The sequence below is a fragment of the Aythya ferina genome, assembly GCF_964211825.1.
Source record: "Aythya ferina genome assembly, chromosome: 1".
Lineage (NCBI taxonomy): Eukaryota > Metazoa > Chordata > Aves > Anseriformes > Anatidae > Aythya > Aythya ferina.
Genome location: NC_140296.1, coordinates 192,013,903 through 192,033,131, shown reverse-complemented (window position 1 = coordinate 192,033,131; position 19,229 = coordinate 192,013,903). Strand labels below are relative to the sequence as shown.

The following is a 19,229-nucleotide window of genomic DNA, read 5'->3' as shown; positions in this document are numbered from 1 at the left end:
CCCGTCCCCGCCGCGTCCCCCTCCCCGTCGGGGCTCGGGGGGCTCCGGGGGTCGCTCGGTGCCACCGGCCGGTCCCCGGGCACCCCCCTCGCCGTCGGGGGGCTCACCTGGAGGTGGCTGACGATGCAGTAGGGCTCGGGCTGCCGGAGGCCACACGTGGAGGAGGCGGAGAGGCGGGCGGCGCGGCCGATGAGGAGGTCGCCGGTGGCCGGGTAGCAGCTGCCCTCGGCGCAGCCGGAGCTGTACTCGGGCTCCTGAGCCGCCGCCACCCACAGCGCTGCGGGGCCGGGGGGTGGGAGACAGGGGGAGAAGGGAGAGAAGAAGAAGAAGAAGGGGGGACACGCGGTGAAGCCGAGCCCGCAGCCCCCTGCCCCGACGGCGGTGGGAGCGGGGCCGGGCGGTGGTTACCGAGGTAGAGCGGGAGGAGCCGCATGGCGAGCACCGACGGCACGGGACGGGTCGGGTCGGGACGGGACGGGATGGGACAGGAGGGGACGGGACGGGACGGGACGGGACCGGACCCCCGCTCCGGAAGCCTCCCCCGCCGCCACCGGGCTCCACGCAGGCGCCGCGGCTCCCCGGGAGCGGCTCCGAGCCGCCGGGCGGCCCCCCCCGGCCCTCCCCCTCGTCCCCTCCCCGCCGAGCTCCCGGCCCGGCCCCTTCCCTTCCCCTCTCGCCGCTGCTGCCAGGGCTGCGGGGAAAAGGGAAGCCCGGGGGGAGCGCTTAGGGCGAGGGGGACCCCCCCCAGAACCCTCCCCAGGACCCCCCGATGGAGCGGGCACCACCGACGGGGCCAGCGGGACGGGCTTGATGTGGGGCAGCGCTGTGGGGTTGGGGGTGCTCGGCCCCGTTCTGCCTCCATGCCGGGGTCCCCAGCCCTTCAGGGGGTGCTGGGGGGGCTCAGCACCCCGTAAGGGTGGATGAAGGGGGCCACCCTGCGTGGCGAGGTGAAGGGCCACAGGCACCGCGTGCGGCGCTCGATGGCCACCAAGCAGCCCAAGGGGCCACCAGCCCGTTTGCCATTAGGTCGAGGCACCACTGCGGTGCTGGGATGGAGATGTTGGGGCGAACCAAACCGTTTGGTGTTTCAGTGGGGTTTTGTCTGCCTGTGTTTGCCCTCCTGATGCTCTGAGATAAATGGAGAAACCAGCGTGGAGGTGGGAAATGGAGGGCTCCAGAGCACAGCCCTGGCTCAGCACACGCCGAAATGGGCGCCCGAGTCGGTCTGCGTGAGTTTTGTAGCCCACACGTAGCACATGAGCTGGTGTGTAAACCTTCACCAGGCACCGGGGTGCCTCGGGAACACTTTGCCCTCGCTGTTTGCGGTCCCTGAATGGAACCACGCGGCGGGCTGTGTGTGCCACAAAACCCTGCCGCTGGGTAAATATGCTCACCCTCGTTTTACAGATGGGTAAGCAGAAACAGAGAGATAGCAAGCGACTTGCCCTAAAGGTTAAACACCACGTCCGAAACATAACCCAGGGCCTTCGACTGAAGAAGCAGTGGCTGAATTTCATTAAAGATGCCCAGGAAATTAAACCATTCTAGCTGCCTGGGCAGGTGTTGTTATTCTAAACCTCTTCTGCAATGTGGTCTTTTGGATTCACAAAACTCACAGAATTTCACAATCCTGTCATGTAACTCACAGCTTGGCTTTGCATTTAGGTGTCAATACAACAAATATGTTTGTCTTACTCAGAAGAAATGTTTTACTTTTCTGTGGTTGGCGAGCTGCACCAGTAAACAGCAGAAAGGCAGCGGTGCTCCGCAGCATCCTCCCTGTGCCACAGCAGCGTGTTTCACTTCCACTGGCTTCTTTTCTGTCCCATATTTTTTCATTTTATTTTTATTTTTTTATTGAAATATTCTCCTCCTTATTCTCTTTCTTAGCCTTGCAGAAGTGCTGTCCTTCCCTGAATCTAAATGGGCTCAGCTGGCTCTTTGGAGCACTTCATGCTGTGGTCGGGCTGCTGGCATTGCTGGTGTTGTGCTTCTGTGTGGCTGCAAGTTTCCTCCAAGAACCAAAGTTTGGAGTTGTCTCTGACCTCAGTGGGACCCAATTTACTACCTGTTCTCTTGTACCACCGCAGTGGCTGAGTGCTCAGCAAACAGAGCTGGTGAAATATTTGATTAAATGTCTCTGATAGTATGTGGTATTGGTTAAATGTTGTTTGTATTGTGCTTAATATCATTGAAGTCAAAATGCTGTGTAAGACGATCCCTTTTTCATTATTATTTTTTTCAATAAACAGTTTTTGGAAGCCACTTCTATCCACAAGAAAGGGAACTGGGAGGGAGAGCTACAAACAAGTGGTTTTGATCCAGATCAAGCATTTTCACACAGATTGACTTTTCAAAAACACCTTAAAAGGTTTTGTGCCACTTCCAGCGGGGAATGCTACACAGTTTTAGACCTCAGAAGTTGCCACAAATGGACCTGGTGGCCTGTGGCAACCCGTCCTGCTTGGTTGGTGTGCTCTGAGCACACAACTGGGACTCCATGCAGGCTTTTTTCTTTCCATTCCTGCTTTTCTCCCAGCAATTTCTGTTCCTCCCACGGATACCTTTCCTCTCCAGGCCTGTTTTACTGCCTTGTGTTCAAGGACATTTCATCCTGGCAGCCGTGTGGCAACCACCTCACTGAGCAGCCCAGCCAGCAGTGGCATTTTAGGAGGAAATTCGTCAGCTTTCTGCTTGTGAATTCAGGTTTTTGAAGCCATGAATGAAGCACTTTTGTTTTATACACAATTGAAATTTTAATGTGAGAGCTCCAGCTTGCCTTGCTCAGGTGCAGTGTGGCAGCCACACAAACCTGCAGGAAATCCAGGCTCCTTCCCTGGCATTACCTGGAGACCTTCACGTGAGCAGCTAGCTGAGCTGTGCCTTCTGGCTGGTGGAGGTGCTCCCTTTAATTATGGCAAAGTCAATCTGTCATATGCTCGTCTGATTACAGCCTGGGGACTTGCAGAGAAACCTTGCACCTCACAGGTGATTTTTTTAAAGTGCTAAAACTCAGGAAAAAGAAAGGTAAAACACAAATTCTGCGCACACCTGCATCCAGGTGCAGTTGCTAGATTGTATCAAGGTTTTAATTTGGCCCAACCATTTTCACAGGAGGAGCTGCTACACGGGTAGTGCACGTGGCAAGCACGCACTGCTTGGAGCTCCAGGAACATCCCTGAGATCTGCTCCCAGCTGAGCCCCCCACCACGTGCAGGTGCTGCTTTGGCTCTCCTAACTGTGGAGGTTTTATCTTTGATGGATCAACACGAGGGTGCCCTCAGGTAAGGCTTGTTCTGAACGTGCTGCTGGCACAGGGCTGCCTCTGGGCTCTCTGGGGCTGGTGTCAGGCAGTCCAGAAGGGGACAAGGTGACTCATTTTGATGAGGAAGAGCCAGCATTACTCTGCAGGGCAGGATTTCGAAATGGAGGTTTTCCTCCGCCCGGTCTTTTTAAAACCCCAGCCCTCCTGTAGTGTTTACCTATCCCCAGCCTCCTTGTTATATGAAACACAAGTTCTAATCTAAAATTTAGGACAAATCCTGTGGTGTTGTGTGTGGCTAGAAGACACAGCGGTGTGAACCCTGACTCCTGTGCAGCACCGTGTGGGGGCTGCATTGATGAAAATCGTGGGCAACCCCTCACTGAACACACACACACAAAAAAAGAGGTATAGCAGGAGGAGAAGCGAGGTTGGAGCTGATTTCAGTATTGAGCATCTGTGCACTGCCATCCAGTGGGCACTGGGGACTTTGCTCCCTGTCACACACCTCTTCAGGTGGCCCAGCACTGAGGAGTGGTTTTGGCGAATATTTGGGGACCCCCTCATGGTCAGGGGTTGCTGGAGGTCCCTGATCTGCCTCAGCAAGGCGATGGGGATCGGGGAGAGGTGGTACCATGGGGGAGATGCTGGCTGTCAGCAGGGATGGCTGCAGAAGCCCATCATAAGTGGTGCTTAGGGGCATGTTTTAGTGGGTGACATTGGTGGTAGGGGGTGGTTGGGCCAGATGATCTTGGAGGGCTTTCCAACCTCAGTGAATCTGTGATCCTATGATCTGTGTGGCCCCATCACCGTCCCCATGCAGCCCCAGGCTGTTGTGGGGTTCAGCAGTGAGACTGAGGGTGTTGGGAGGCTCTTTGAGGAACTTATCTGGAGGTCTCTTAGAAATCCCCCTTTTGCATTCCCACCCCAGGCAATGAGAAGTCCCAGGCTGTGGGCAGCAGTGTGGTTTTGAGACCCCTCCAGGACAGCATCCTGATTACTTCATCAGGTGTTTTATTAAAAGGTATTTCCTCTTCCCATATATACCCAACCAGGTTAAAAAAAAAAAAAAAACAAGAGAAAGTTACATTATTCCCTGTGCCAAAATACTGCATACACCTTCAGATTTATGTACAGACGATGGCCACCCCATGCTCAGGAGGTGACTGAGTTGCACTTTACCTCATGGTCTGCTCAGCCCTTAGCTTTTGCATGTTGCATACTTGCTTTCCTGCTCTGTAATTTCATTTGTGATGGCTATCACTTGCTCCTCGAGTTGTCTGAGTTGCTCTGCCTTGTCTTGCTTGGTTTGATTCAGGTCCTGAAGCTTCTTCTCCAAATCTGTAAGAGCAAAGTGACATGCAGTGATACACATATTTATTGTGTAAGTAAAATCCAGGGATTAACTGTGCTCCTTTTCCCAGCAGTTCTGGAGGCAACAAGCCCATTGCAAATGGGGAATGTTATATATGCAACTGGAGGGAAAAGCCTGGCTTCTGGACAGCAAGAGAAACAGGACAGCCTTAAAACAGCTTTTTCTCAGCACGTGCTTTTGTCCATCAGCTAGGATGGGGCAGGACACGGAGCTCTTAAAGCAGTTGTTTAAATGGAAACACTGAGAGGAACAGCATGTCCGTCCATGTGTGTAAAGCCTAGAAAAATTGGATGTAATGGCCTTAGGTCGTCCTCCTTTACTGTTTTTTTGCTGGTCCCTGTGAAGCTATACCGATGAGAACATATTGTTAGCGAGTCAACAACACATTATTCACTGCCCGTTTCCAATTCATCTATCACCTGGGTGTTTGGAGGGACTGGAGTGCTTTTAATGCTTCTTCTCAAAGTATCTGCTCAAAATATTTATTCAGCTCCTGCCCTGAAGGATTTGCTCCCAGGGTGCAATTTCTGCTTCAGTTCTGCAGATGTTAAGTGTAGGTTTTGGATGTTGAGCAGCATCCTATGCTGAAGGATTCCCAGTGGAGTTGCCCAGACCTTCATTACAAGCAGAATTAGCTCCCCCCATGCAATTACATGAGCCATACTGGAAGTTTGCCTTCCTGCAGGTCTCAGACCCTCACCCACCAGAAGGGGCAGGGTGCTAATAGGCCAGATCCTGACACATGCTGGCCCCTCAGTGTTAGCCACAGATGACCCCCTGACCTAAAATCAAAACTTTTTTCAATGTTTTCCTTCTCAGGCAAAGCTGGACGGGCAAAGTTACCTGTCTGCCCAGACGTTTTGTGATCAAATCAAGGAATTGAGGCCAGGGGGGTTAAACTGACACCCAAGATGCAGTGATTTGGTCTGCACATGTATGTGTGCCTTCTCTTTTCTGATGGAAAGACAGCTCCATGCAGCTCTCTGTAACATAAGTCATCAGTCCGGTCATGTAAGAAAAGGCAGAATGCAGAGGAAGGATTGAAGGCTCAAATGCCCAAAGCAAGGACATAAATCAAAGCTCCCAGCTAAAGCTGCAGCTAAGTTTTTCAGAGCCCATCTGAGATCCTGGGACAGGTGGCACAGATTTTGTGCTTGTCCTAGTTTTCTACTGCCCGAGTCAAATCACTGCAAGTCCCTCTGTGCACACCTCTTGACCTCTGCTTATAGCAACCAATGTATGTCAGAAAATGTACATAAGCCAAAGCAAATCAACTACTGGGAAACTGAGAAGCTTCAAGCATGGATTTTCACTAGCTAAATTGCTTTAAACCCAATTTCAAGTGAATCTAGTCTGCTGGTATCTCAGAATGGCTTTCAGTTAAAGTTCCACAATTTCTGCTGCTCACTATGAAAGGGAGAACACCACCTGTTACTCTTCTAATTTTTTTTTCAATCTCTTCAGCCAGTTTTTCCGCTTCTTCTTTCAGCTGCTTCACTTTCGCTAGAGTTGCTTTAGGAGGCCCTTTGTCTTTCAGCCTGTCTTGAAGAATGGTGTACTTCCTTTTAATGGCAGCAAATTCCTGTAACAAAAAAAAACCATTTATTGGTTTAGAAGCAGCACCTCATAATTAACCTGGCATACCCAAGGTGATTTTTAGACAGTTTTGGTATATGAATATCCTGTTTGAACCAAACTTAATATCTCTTAAATTTAAAGAAAAAAAAAAAAAAAGAAATCCATAATAAGTATACATTGAACAGTGCTTTGCAAAACCAGGTATAATTTGATTAAACACACTGCCAGTGGAGCAATCTAGAGTGTCAATGGAGGGTGAGGATGTAAAGAAAATACAGTGTAAGATTTTTAAAACTTAGGCTGTTACTACTTCTTTTGATAGGCCTTTTCTGTAGATTTCTTTTATTTTCCATGAAGCTTGAATCAAATGGAATGAATTACCTGTAGTATTGATTTTTTAAACAATTTTGGGTGTAGGAATATTTACTGGCTATCTCCATTCCATGCTGATTTAGGGTGCCTTGGAGGCTGCAGTTTAGATTTCTACTGTGTTTCTTATAACCTGGCCACGTAGTTGTGTTCTCCCTTCAGAGCTGTGGGTACCTGGTTCTGAAATGCTGGTTCACACAGCATTTTAGTAAATTTTCAGCTGCCTCAAAAACTGGAGCTATGGAGCAGCAGCCAGCCACAACCTCCACATAACTCCCACCACAATTTTCCCTGAAGGAGATCAGCACAAGATGAATGGCCAGACTGCTTCCATCGCTCACATATTTTAATATTTGGTTTTGTGATTTGCTCTGTTGTGTTTACTGGTGCCCATGGTGACTACGAGTCTTATACACAGAGCGAGGAAGAATGTCACAGAGTAGCTAGAGAAATGTGTTTTCTTTCATTCAAGCAAACAGAAGTTTGGAGAACCTCTAGAAACCTTAAAGCAATAAGGAAATTAGACTTAACCTGGGGGATTGCACACTGTGTGGCATAAGGACAGCTTAGAGTTTTGAGGAGAGCAAGGTAGCACAATTACAATTCTGAATCAAAATTAGTATCAAACATGTACGCAACCTTTTTTTCCTTTAATCTGTGACAGAATGGCTTACGTTGTCAATTTTCTGAGCTCGCTTGAATGCTGCGTCTGCCCCTGCTCTTGCACTCATAGCTTGATTCCTGTTCATCAGCATTTTCATCCGCAACGTGGCAATTCCATCTTCCACTTTGGACTGCTTTGCTGAAAAGTCATTGAGTTCATCGCCTGTCTTGTTCAGTTGGTTCTCAGTCTAGAACAGAAGGAGGCTTGGTAATGAAGGAGGTGAATGACAACTGATAAACAAGAGGAGACCCTTATACATTGTGGTACTGAAATTGTATCTGAGACACATTCTGGTTTTATTTAGTTTTACATATATGTTGAGGAAAATTTGAGATGAACCATCTTTTTCTAAGATGTGTGTTGCAAATAAATTAAAAGATTTAAAGCAAGATACCTGTGAGATTTGTGTTCTGATGCCTTTTATTTCTTCATTCAACTTTATGAAGGTGTTTTTGGAGCGTCCTTGGGAGCTCACAGCATTTTTTAGTTTCTCATTAATTTCACGCACAGGTGGAAGAGCTTTAGCTGCTTTGCTGAAAAAGGAAAAATAAAAGTGTGTGTAGTGTTGTGGTGTGGAGAGGAGGCAAAGCAAGAACATGTTGCAAATGCACCCATGCTCACGGGCAGAAATGTTCCTTCAAGTCCACCAGCAGCTATTAAAAGTGTGATTTGTTAGCTGGCAAAGCACAATGCCAGTAAAGGGCCTTGTATGGGAGTGCAATGCTGGTAAGGAAAGCTCACTTATGAGGTGAACATATTTCCTCCCTCCCCAGTTCTGGCTCTTCTTCCTCACCCATATTTAAGCCTCCCAGTGAACCAGGTGTAATGACCCACATGGAAGTGTAGCTGCCTTGGTCCTTTGCATTCAGCAGGCAGGACCAGGAGCCCTGGGGAGCTGCCACCTCTTGCAGCAGATCAGATCCTGCAGCCCAGGCCAACATGGCTGCTTGCTGGTGCAAAATGGCAATCTGAAATGTGCTGAAATCTGGAGTTTCCCTCCAGAGTTCCCAGGACACTGAGTGCCTGGGGTACGGAGCAGTCCTTCAGCATGCAGTGCCATCTCAGCTGGAGTCAGCCTACTCACTCAGCATCTTGTGCGTCCCCCAGCAGTGTCTGAGCCGCTTCCATTTTTCTGTTTCTCTTACTTGCGTTCAGTTTGTACTTCTGACAGTGGGCCATAATGCTTTGGATTTTGCCAAGCATGCTCGTTAGCTCTCGTGGAGTCAGGGGCAGGTTGATTTCCAGGACATAACTCGCCACCTTCTCAATGTCTTCTGGAGGCGCGCTCTCATCTGCAACAGAAACTGAGCTTGGGATGGTCTGAAGTGGAGGCTTCCTCCCAGCAAAATGTAAAGGATCGTTAGGGTTGCCTAGACGTCGAGTTATGTGGCAGAATAAAGCTGACAAGCACAGCAAGGGGGTAAGAGAATTATCTCCGACATTTTGTGATTTAATATTAACGCTTCCAGGTACTGCTGTTGGTGTTGTCAGAGCTGACTGAGCTGAGGATTTGAACCCACTTTGAACTGGGTTATTAAAATTCTGATGCAGAACTGAACCCATGGAAGGTTTTAAGTCGGCATGAGGCACAGCCAGATGTGTCAGAGCCCATTTCTCCCTCGGTCCCCAGATCAAAGAGGCGCTGAGGAGACCGGGGTGTGAAGGAAGCTTTCCAAGCCAGCTGGTGGGAGTAATCCCTTCCCTGGAGTTGCCACAGTGCTCAGAAAGTGGTTCCTCCGCTGCTTAATGAGGAAAGCTCAGCTGCAGAGGGGAATTTGGGACAGACTGAGATGGGATGGGAATTTACAGTAGGAAAAACATACTTTAACAACCCCTCTTCCAAATGCTCTCACCCCAATACAAACTGCGCTGAGGTGCAGGTACTCAGGGTTTGAGTAGCTAACGCCTTGCAAAGTCCCATCATCACTTCTGCTTTCTGCTCCCTTCCCCTTGTAGACAAGACCTGAGGTGATAAGGCAGTTGAAACATGCTACATTTGTGCTAACTCTCCAAAGTAACTTCCCAAGAATTAAATAAAAGGCAGTTACTGTGCAACCAGGCAAGTATTTCTGAGAGCTATCTTCTGTCAGAATGCATTAATCTAAAACCACTATGCCCGTTGCTGTAGAGTACAGCAGCTTTGATGTAATTGTACGCATTTTAGCTGCTATGGTGCAGAAACTTCAATTTACAAACCAAAAATTGATGAATAAATCCTTTACAATTATTAGTAAATACCATATGTCTTCTAAGACACATAAAAGAAGAGCCAAAGATGAAATTCTCAGTTGCAACCAAATAAAAATACGAGTCCACTACGGACTTGAATTGACTTTTTCCTTCAAATTCAGAAAAATAACTTCAGTGTTCCTGAACAAAGGAAGTCCTCTGCCCTTACTCCCTCGCTGCTGTTTGGATATGGAGGTATGAATGCCAAAGGAATGCCAACATGCAGTCCTTAGAGAATTATGAGATCAGCTACATCCAAGAGATTATACTAACACAGTTAAACTCCTTTTATGTGCGTCTGGTAAAAGACATTTCTGCAATTGTGAGGGTGGAAAAAGTTTTAGGGCATGTATTGTTTTTTTTTTTTTTTTTTTTTTTTTTTTGTGAGGGCTGAAGTCCTACCAGAATCCTTTGATTCCTCAAGTTACAGTTTTACGGAGAAGATGGAGCAGTTTGTCAATTTGTGTCCTAATTCCCACGCTCCCTACAGAGAGCCTCTATTTATGGGCCGGGAAGAAGAGGGTGGAATAACAATTTGAGGGTGCATTGAAGATGCCTGGATGTTATATGTTATATGAAATTACATTAGCGGACCTTTTCTCAGATGAACCAGGAACCGAGGGAATTACTTGCCTGCTTCAAATTAAGTAAATTAATAAAAGATGACAATCAGAACATAGCAATCTATGGGAAAATTAGTACAAAATACCATCATCTGGGAAAAAGGAACACCACAATCAAAAAAAGATGCACAGATCAGGACGTAGACAAGAAATTTGATATGCCTGCAGCTAGACCACTTTCTAGCCATCTGTTATGTTAACATTACATTGAAATATATATACTTATATATATATAAAGAGTCAGAAAGAATTTTCCTTGCATATTTACCTATCAAGAAGTCTTTCACTTTTTTGATGAACTCCTTTGTGATTTCTTGGTCAACTTCAATCTGGTTCTTAGCTCTCTCCAGTTCCCCATTAAACAGCGAACCTTTCAGCTTGGTGTCTTCTGCAATCTTTCTGATGCTTTCAACCTGGAAATACTATCAGAAACAGCAGTGCCATTTTCTGGAGGCTGTATATCATTGCTTGGCAAGTTGAGCTCTGACAGGTACTTTTGATACAAGCCTCAGCTGGAGTCACTTGTTGAGCTTTTGAAAAATCTGTAGTAGGAGACCACTTTGGGAGCTCTGAAAGCTGTTACATCATGGCCTTTGGCCTTAGAAAAAAACTAAAAGACAACCACTTCTGTTTCTAAAAGAAGGTGCTGACTTATTTTCTGTTGCAGTATTGCGCCGTGTCATTGATCAGATTCAGTACAGAAAAAGCATATAATTTCATTTGCCTTTTCACACTGGAATTGCTGCTAAAAATGCTCTTAAAATGACACAAGTAAAAAAGCTAGAATTAATGATTGTCTTTTAAAATTAATTTTTGCCATTAAATTAGTATATTTGATTATTTAACTGATCTTTAGTTAGTAATTAGCTTAATTACCAAACTGCAACAGTATTTTGCTTTGCTGGGGGCTGTGCTTTACTCTTAAGGAAATGCACAGGGATGGAGGGAAGAGATTCACTGTTACCTTAGGAAGCAAAAAAAACAATGATGTTTTTACTTCACTGCTGTCCCTGCATGTTTGGGGGCCTCAGTGTGTGCCCTGATGGCTCATTTCTCCCCCTGATAGCTGCAGAGCAATGTTGTGTGGACTCTAGAAGGAGGAAATGGATGCCCAGACACCCTGCAGGGAGGGGACAAAGCCGCAGCAGAATGATGTTTCTGTTGGAAAATGGTTTTTGCCTATCACTGTAACTGGCATTCTCTCTGATTGTTAATGAGAACAAACTGTCTTCGTTGTCATCTGGGGACTTGTCTGTTTTGCTTCCTTTGCACATGTGCATTGGACATGCTTTGAGTTATTTTCAGTGCTCCTCTGTAGTAAAGTGGAGCAGCCAAATACTCGATGCCCTTATAAACATTATGAGAGGGGAGGGGGGGGAAGAAAAGCTTCAGCTTGAAATTATCTGCAATAATTCCTTAATGGCAACCATAATAGTAAAATGAAGCTGTATAAATTGAGCTTAATGATATGCAGAGCAATAATATCAATGCAATAAACGTGGGCTGTGCTCAGGCTACTGACAAAGGGCTCCATTTCAACCTTTCCCAATAAAATTATAGACAACACTAGCCTCATGCTACCAACTTCCATAGGCACAGGACACCATGACCCATGAGATCTTGGAAGTTGTGAGGAGGAGGAAGGCATTGATAGACATAGTTGTTTGGTGGGACTGCCTCTAATACTCACGGCACTGACCCATGATACATCTATTGTGCTGGGATGGAGTCCATGACCAGCTCACTGCTCTTTGTCCAAGGAGCAGCTGAGTTTTTGTAGATTTGGGACTTACTACTACATCTTTGCTCAATTTAGCTATCCACAATTCACCCATCCAAATCTAAGCCAGCCGTTCTTGAAAAGTGAAAAAAAATAAAACAGAAAACCAGTACCTTCAGGCAACGACAGACATATAGCTGGTATGGAGAAAATGAAGATGGAGTTGTCTGACAATTTCCACTGATTATAAAAGGAGTGTGGGTGACTGGCTGTGATGTAGCCAACTCCATCCCTGTGAAGGGAGGTGGCAGGACCCCAGTCCTCAGCTCCCTCTCTGATTATAAGTTCTAGAAGCAAATTGGCCTTTTCTGATTCCCAGGAACAGCTTTTCCGCCCTAATGTGACAAAGCATCCAGGGAGAGCAGAGGAAAAGCTTACTTTGCAAAGACAGCAATGCTGTGGGAAGCACAAAACTCCCTGGGTTTTGAGGGTTTTAGCATAACTGTGGACTCACAGACAGGACACTGCTCATGCATGGTGTTTCCCCAGAGGGGAATGCCCTGTTTCCCATCCTCTGCCCATTGCATTAAACAAATATAAGTTTGATATGCGTACCTGATTCTCAGGTTCCTGTAGCTGAGTAGTCAAGTTGGTCAACAGGACAGCAGTCTCCTCAGCCTTCCTGAAGGCTGAGGAGGAGAGGGGAAGAGCTCCGCTGCAGTTTGGGCCACCACCACAGGCTGCTGCAGCACAGGGCAGGTTCCCTGGCACCCCACAGATCTGAAATAAAGAAGATATTCATGTCAGGACTCCTCTGGGCATCTGAAATAACCTCCTGTGGGAAGGATGTTGGGCATAATGTGAACGTTGAACATTGCATGGGATTTTCCCTGAAACACACAGTTTAATATCTCCAAAGACAGGCTCATGGACTGTAACAGGACCCCTTTCCCTGACCCAAAGAATGCAATGGCAGCCCCCAGCTCCAACCTCCTCCTTGCAGGAGCCATTTTGTGGGCTCTTTGTGTTATATGTAGAGCTTTGTTTCACTCTATGACAAAAGGACTGAAACTGTCCCCTGGCTATATCCAGTCCATGGGGCATCCAAACCCATCCTGTTTGTTCTGAAGGACCCAGATCACGTCTCACAGAGCACAGTACCATGCCTAGGCCTCTACGTATTTTGACACAGATGTCAGTCAAGACTAAAGGCTGAGGTGGATGTGCTCTGCCAGATGTCAGTGTTGGCTATGGATGCTGTCAGGTATTCATTGCTGCCCAGCAGACAGTTCCTGGCCTTCCCGTCCCACAGGTGCTGCAAAGGACAAGTGAACATTCCTCATCCACTCCAGGGCAAAGTTGCTCTGCTTAGATTAAGCCACAGATGGTGGAGGTTGGTGTTATTTTTTTAGAATTTACACGGAAGTCCTCTTGAGACTAGAAAGTGCTTGAGATTGAAACAGTCCCTCCTGGTGGGCTTTCCCCGGGAGCAGTAGCTTCCAGAAGGGTGGTAGCAACCACAGCTGAGAGGTACAGCTGTTTCTGACGTGACTGAACGCCCATGCCAGGAAAGTGGACTTTTCCAGATTTAAAATGCATGTAACCACCCTTTTAAAGCAAAAACTAATAGCAGCATCAAAAAAAAAAAAAAAAAGTTGGTTTTATTTATTTCCTGTTAAAAACCCGCAGCGCTTACCTTTTCATTTAAGTTTTGGATGTCAGGGATCTTGATCATCTTGAGCTGCTCCAGCACATTGCTTCCTTTCAAGGCCTGCTGGCCCATCACAGCGAGCGTGCTGTTCCTGGTGTACTCTGAGTATCTTATGACTGGGGTTGTCCCACTGCTTTTCTCTTCTGCCAGCAATGACATTTCAAAGTGTTTCCTAATGTTGCTGATGGCCTCTACAGCAATAGGAATAGTGGTTAGTACGAAATGTATTTTGGTGGCATTTAATTCATGCATTTACTTGAATTCTAGACAAATGGTGAATGACAAATAATTAAGTCTGTGTCACTGGTGGTTGATGTGTGATGACACTGATGACAGCAGGGAGGGACAGGAACTGTGATTTCCTCGGGCAGATTTTTAATTCCTTTACTCAGCCAGCTACCAAACAGGAATTGATACTCATAAAGCCTTCTAAAATAGACGCAAATGCACTGGATCTGTGCCTCAGGAAAGCATTTGTCCTCTCCTTGTTCAGCATAGTACCCAAAAGTTAAACAGTCAGCTTAACTAAACCCAAAATGTAGATCGCAAATGGGAATTTATGAGTTTTCTTTGGCTCTGGAAAAATTCAGTTGCAGGACTGATGTGCTAAAAAAAAATGCATTTCCATGATAAGCCTGTAGGCCAAGAAACAAGCATTTTCTTGTTTACTTAGTGTAAGCTTTTTCTCTAGGAGAGACTCAAAAGGCATGGAGAATATTCTTTTTCTTTTTTTTTTTTTTTTAATGATTTTTTAAAACATTTTTTAGCCTAAAGAAAGGACTCAGGCCTTTTGTGAAACTCACAATTTGAAGTTGCTGCTATCAAGGCTTCCCAGATCTCCAGGGAACCCAAAGATTTCTGCACATCCCCATGCAGAAGTATGTGCAATGAGCCAGAACTGATGTGTCAGCACTGAAAAAGCATGAGAGGTCATTGACTAGCATCCCTCTGTGCTGATAATGGCTCAGTTACTGGTTGAAGTCAGTAAGAAGACTCTCATCAAGTCCTGACTGCTTTGTACCAGGCATTAAAGCTCTTGGCCTTGCTTTGGCTGAAGCTGACCAATGTTTAATTACTATGTGGAAGCAGAGCTGTTTGTTTTATCTCGTAACTCTTGGAAACAACGCGCAGTTTAAAGTTAGATACTAATACGAAATACCTGGCAAGGGGCTGCTGTGACTCCATATCTAAGCATGCGGCTGTTTTCTATGCAACATTTCCATTGCAGGAATATTTTACAGTGGTTCAGCTCTTCATTAAGTGGCCCAAATACATTTTTCATGCTTGGTTTGTGATGGAGCTGTAGAGTTTCCAAGTTCCTTTACGTTAAACATAGCTTGATTAACAGCCTAGGAAGGCACACTCACCACACTACCATGCCACAGTGGCTGCAAAGCCAGGGGCCAAGGCTGGAGGAGGTTATTTAATGAGATTTCATATGCTGCAAGCCTTCTTTTAAGGACGTGTGCGTTTTGTTTTTTCCAGGGATTTTAATTCATCATTAGATATTGACGTTTCCAGGTCAGGCAGCTGAGTGTATGCCCATGAGGAGCTCAGGAAGAGTTCTGAACTCATTTCACTTGATCCTCTGCAAGGATAGGTAGGTAGGAGCCCATTCCCCATGTGTGTCTGGAGCACAAGTGTCAAATGTGCCCCAGATGGGGTACATGGCATGTCCTCCATCCTGCTCTACCCTACTTGCTTTGGTCAGGACAAAGCAGGCAGAGCCATTGCTAGGATTTGCTGCTGGTCCTGGAATGAAGAAAGGAAGAGGGAACCAGGCTTTCTCCCAGACATCAGGGAAGATGGTCGTCTTGAGGGAAAAGTGGTCTCTGTGCTGCTAGATGTTTGGTAGCAGGACCAATGAATATTTGTGGTTCCAACCAGCAATTCAACTTATATTCAAGGTCTTCCCCTCCCCACACCCCCGTGTGCTTTTTATAGGGCTGTTTATCTGCCTCTGGAGGCCAAAAGCTAAAGCGGAACTGGAACATGACCAGAGAGCAGTGCGGATGCTTCAGCTGTGCATCCACTGATCTCATTGGGATTTATTGTCTCTTTGCCTTCCTGCTTTCCTCAGAGTCAGCACAAGACCCGATCAAACTGGGACTCAGTGCCTGGGAGAGCTGCTGACCTCTCGTGCAGGATCCGAGTGGAGGAGCTGGGCCTGGGGGCACTGCCAAGCACAACAGTGCAGGGAGCCCTAAATCTTAATTAATCCCTCTTTTTCCCTCTTCCTTTCCCTTGGCTTTACATTCCATTGACCTTTCCCTCATTTTATTCGATCTTTTTTAGTCCAATTTTCTTCTTGCTTAAACAAAACACAGAGGAACTCAAAGTGGGGGTGCACTGCCTGTAGCTGGTGTCTTCTGCAGTGCTTACCATGTCTTCTGGGGGTTCATGTCTTGGCAGCCATCTCTTTGGTCATTTGGCAGAGTGTACACTGCCGAAAATTTGCCATTGTAGATGATCTAGTATCTGCTCAAGATCCCTGACTGATACATTCCCATCTTTCTCCAGAATTCAGCCTGTGACAATGTCTTTACTGCCATTAGCAGAGACGGTGTAATTATTTAAAAAATGTCAAACAACTCAGTTCTGATTTCACATTTTTTGATGATGGAGAGCGAGGTCCTTACCACATAAAGTCCTGCATTTTTCCCATGGGAACACTGAGAAGTTGCACTATGACTCTCTGCTTTAATTAAACAAACTATTGCTGTACATTTTTTAAGTATTGCTAAGAGCAACAGGAGTCAGAAGCAGTGAAAAAGAAAATCTTTTGCTCATCTACTGTATGATTTGTGAGTCTATAATGTGAAACTGGGTGGCCTTGAAATCCTGATGTAAACATCAGGACTCATGGGATTTTTGACTGAGATGACCCTGGTGCATGCATCTGAAATTTATGATTCTAGAAGTCATGGCATTTTATGACAAAAGAGAGTCTGGAAATTAGTATAACGATGTTCTTAGTATTTGCATTTTTTCTCTACCATATGGAACTAAAATCTAGGGATCTTTGAAATGTGTGGTTCAATGGTTCAAAACATTGTGAAATTTCATGGAATGTGTTTAGTTATTCCAGTTAATTACTGGCTGACTTACCTTTGAGGTTCAAGTAATGAAAACTGTGATGCAGATGTCTTTTCTGTTGTAGAAGTTTGTAGACAAGGTCAGCTTCTTCCCTAATATCTTCAATGTTCTCATTAAGGTCAGGAAATTCATACAGCATTTTAGGAAGGGGACCCATTTGTGCAACTTTTTCTCTACAAGGGAAATGACAGTTGTCAGTAATCAGACTGAAATGTTCTTAAACTGCAACTGAGATACACGATATTTTAGATGACAAGATAAATTTCTAAATGATCAGAAACATTTACTTGTACTGGCTTATTTAGGAATCTTTTAGGAACTGGAAAATTCCTGCATTTAAGTACATGCCTGGGGTGGGGGGGTATTATATATAAAGATTATTTTGTTCACAGATCTGTTGGAAACGGTGACTTCGCACTCCAACATCTGTGTGCTGATCAGAAACAGGATTTGAAGGTAAGGGTAAGGAAAGGTAAGGCTGGTGAAGTTTGGGGGAAGATTGCTTTCTTAGCCAAGAGGTTTTAACGCAGCAGCCAACTCTTACTGAACATAGCCATGAAAATCCTTGATGCCTGCGAGTGCCTCCAGTGAAAGAACAGGATGCTTCAAAATTTGTTCAGTTTCAGAAATGGCATCTTCAAAGGCTTTGAAGCGCATGTCACAGCTGGGCATTCGTCCTCCTTTATCCTCCAGACTTGCAGCAAACCTCATTAGCCCTTGAACAGTCTGGGCGAGGGCAGTAATTTCGGCGTCCCACTGATCAAAACACAGGTGACACTGACGGCAAGAGGGAAAGTCTTTCTCGAAGCCACGGCCACACTGGTTGCAGAACCACCCCGTGACACCAGCACGGCAGTTGCACGCGCCGGTGGCTTTGTCGCACTGGGGCTGGCTGGTTCCCTCCAGGTTACACGCACATGCTGCAGGAAAGGGACAGCAAGTCACACACAGTTGTCCCTTCTCTGCAGGAGTAGCACATACAGGAGACCCGATTGTGTGCTTCAACACTGCAAACAGAAACTGGTTCTCTCTGCTGCTGTTTGAGCCTGCTAGGCTGGGTCAACATTAATCATTGATTAATGACCAATGTCGATCAATGGATCAACATTATCCTGCTGAGCAGACCACTGGTACATGGGGTTTCTTTTTCTTGATGTGATTCTACTGCTAATTGCTCCTTTGCCCATGTTGGAGGTTTCCCCCACTGTGTGCAGCTCTGCTCCTCTAGCATTGTGTCTCTGTGACACCTCTCAGTAAAGAACCTTTTCCTAACATCCGATCTGAACGACAAAAAATGGACATAAAATATTATTTGGAGACACTTACCAGCCTGAACAACCTGGAAATCAGCAACACTGATCAGAGGAGTTCAGACCTGGTCCCTGGCTTTGGGACAGCTAAAGTCAGGTGAGATATAGCTCTCCCGAAACTTCACCCTGGTACTCCCTGGGTTGGGGAGCTGTCTGTTGAGAGCTGCACTACACGCCACTTCTGCAGCCTTCAGCTAGTGTAGGCCATTTCTAAACAGCAGAGGGTGAAACCAGTGTTCAAGTTAGAGTGAAGGGGACTACATGTCTAACATCTCTTCTTTACCTCTTGCATCCATATTCACGTCATAACTGCAGAGGGAAAAGTACTGATAAATAATATAAACAATTTTATCCATCTCATACACTCAAATGTAATAAAGTCTGTTTCTCTAGATATAAGTCCTGTCTCCTCTATGAATGTACGAGCCAAACGTTCTTTTTGAAGCAATTTCTAATCTGGTTGTCCCCACGTAGTAATACTTACAAATGCAGTGCACCTGGGGATTGCCAAAGTAATTTTCCTCACATTCGTCACAACGTCTTCCACCATAGCCAGGCTTACATGGACACTGGCCTGTAAGCTGTAAAGAGAGGTCAGGATTAAACAGCTGCCCACACAGAACGACTGGACAGACTTTATTTGCTGGGTTTCCTTTTCGCTCTGTTATACAGCTGCATGGGGACTGCAGCAACAGAGCTTCCATATGTTCTGCAAAAAACATGGTTTATACATGTTGTTTTCCCATATTCCTCCTGAAGGTCATGAAAACAAAGTGGGCATGGAGAGTTGGTTTTTCTTTACTGATATGAAAAGTTTTGTATGGTCCAGCCTACAGATGATCTTAGAGAATTCACCCTCTGACTATTATCTGAAAGAGGATTTTTTTTTCTTTTGCAAAACAGATTAATGTCTTATTTTTGCTTGAAAAAAGCTTAACATTTCAACTTTTAACTACATGATATATTAGCTGTAACAGAAAACCTCCAGGGTATACTATGCACATTGCCCTAGAAAATTTATTTTGGAATTCAGCAGCAAAATTAAACTGCAGGGAATTACAGCTCTGATAACTGGTATAACTCAGAAAAGCAGTAGTGGTGTAGTTCTGTCATGTTAAGAGCTACATTTCCTGGGAAAAATAATAAATCCGCTAAATAAACCAGAACAAACAGAAGGCATATTGAAGGGAAAATGTGAAAGCATATCAGCAAGAGCTTGGCATTAGGTCCTGGGGCCATGAAGTCAAGAGCAAAATTGCAGTTTTCTCCATGGGACCACAGTTTTAGCTCTC

General features: G+C 45.9%; 2 protein-coding genes and 1 long non-coding RNA gene across 3 annotated transcripts in view; 1 reads left to right on the top strand and 2 right to left on the bottom strand.

The window, feature by feature from the left end:
• LAMB1 (laminin subunit beta 1) overlaps positions 1–572 on the bottom strand; it is a 40,989-nt gene extending 40,417 nt beyond the window's left edge. The window contains exons 1-2 of the mRNA XM_084509842.1: positions 409–572; positions 108–277 (exon numbers count right to left, since the gene is read on the bottom strand). Coding sequence (XP_084365968.1) covers positions 108–277; positions 409–433 — 195 coding nt within the window. The 5' untranslated portion in view covers positions 434–572. The remainder of the gene's footprint in view (positions 1–107; positions 278–408) is intronic.
• LOC311431895 lies at positions 323–3,012 on the top strand. The gene is made up of 3 exons (XR_014689695.1): positions 323–412; positions 1,408–1,560; positions 1,891–3,012. It is a non-coding gene; the product is annotated as an uncharacterized lncRNA (long non-coding RNA).
• Positions 3,013–4,259: 1,247 nt separating this feature from the next.
• LAMB4 (laminin subunit beta 4) overlaps positions 4,260–19,229 on the bottom strand; it is a gene marked incomplete at its 5' end in the record, with an annotated part of 45,998 nt that continues 31,028 nt past the window's right edge. Inside the window, 11 exons of the mRNA XM_084507270.1 lie at positions 4,260–4,603; positions 6,066–6,219; positions 7,259–7,435; positions 7,643–7,781; positions 8,333–8,540; positions 10,369–10,522; positions 12,436–12,600; positions 13,517–13,722; positions 16,640–16,800; positions 17,172–17,547; positions 18,422–18,518. Coding sequence (XP_084363396.1) covers positions 4,464–4,603; positions 6,066–6,219; positions 7,259–7,435; positions 7,643–7,781; positions 8,333–8,540; positions 10,369–10,522; positions 12,436–12,600; positions 13,517–13,722; positions 16,640–16,800; positions 17,172–17,547; positions 18,422–18,518 — 1,977 coding nt within the window. The 3' untranslated portion in view covers positions 4,260–4,463. The remainder of the gene's footprint in view (positions 4,604–6,065; positions 6,220–7,258; positions 7,436–7,642; positions 7,782–8,332; positions 8,541–10,368; positions 10,523–12,435; positions 12,601–13,516; positions 13,723–16,639; positions 16,801–17,171; positions 17,548–18,421; positions 18,519–19,229) is intronic.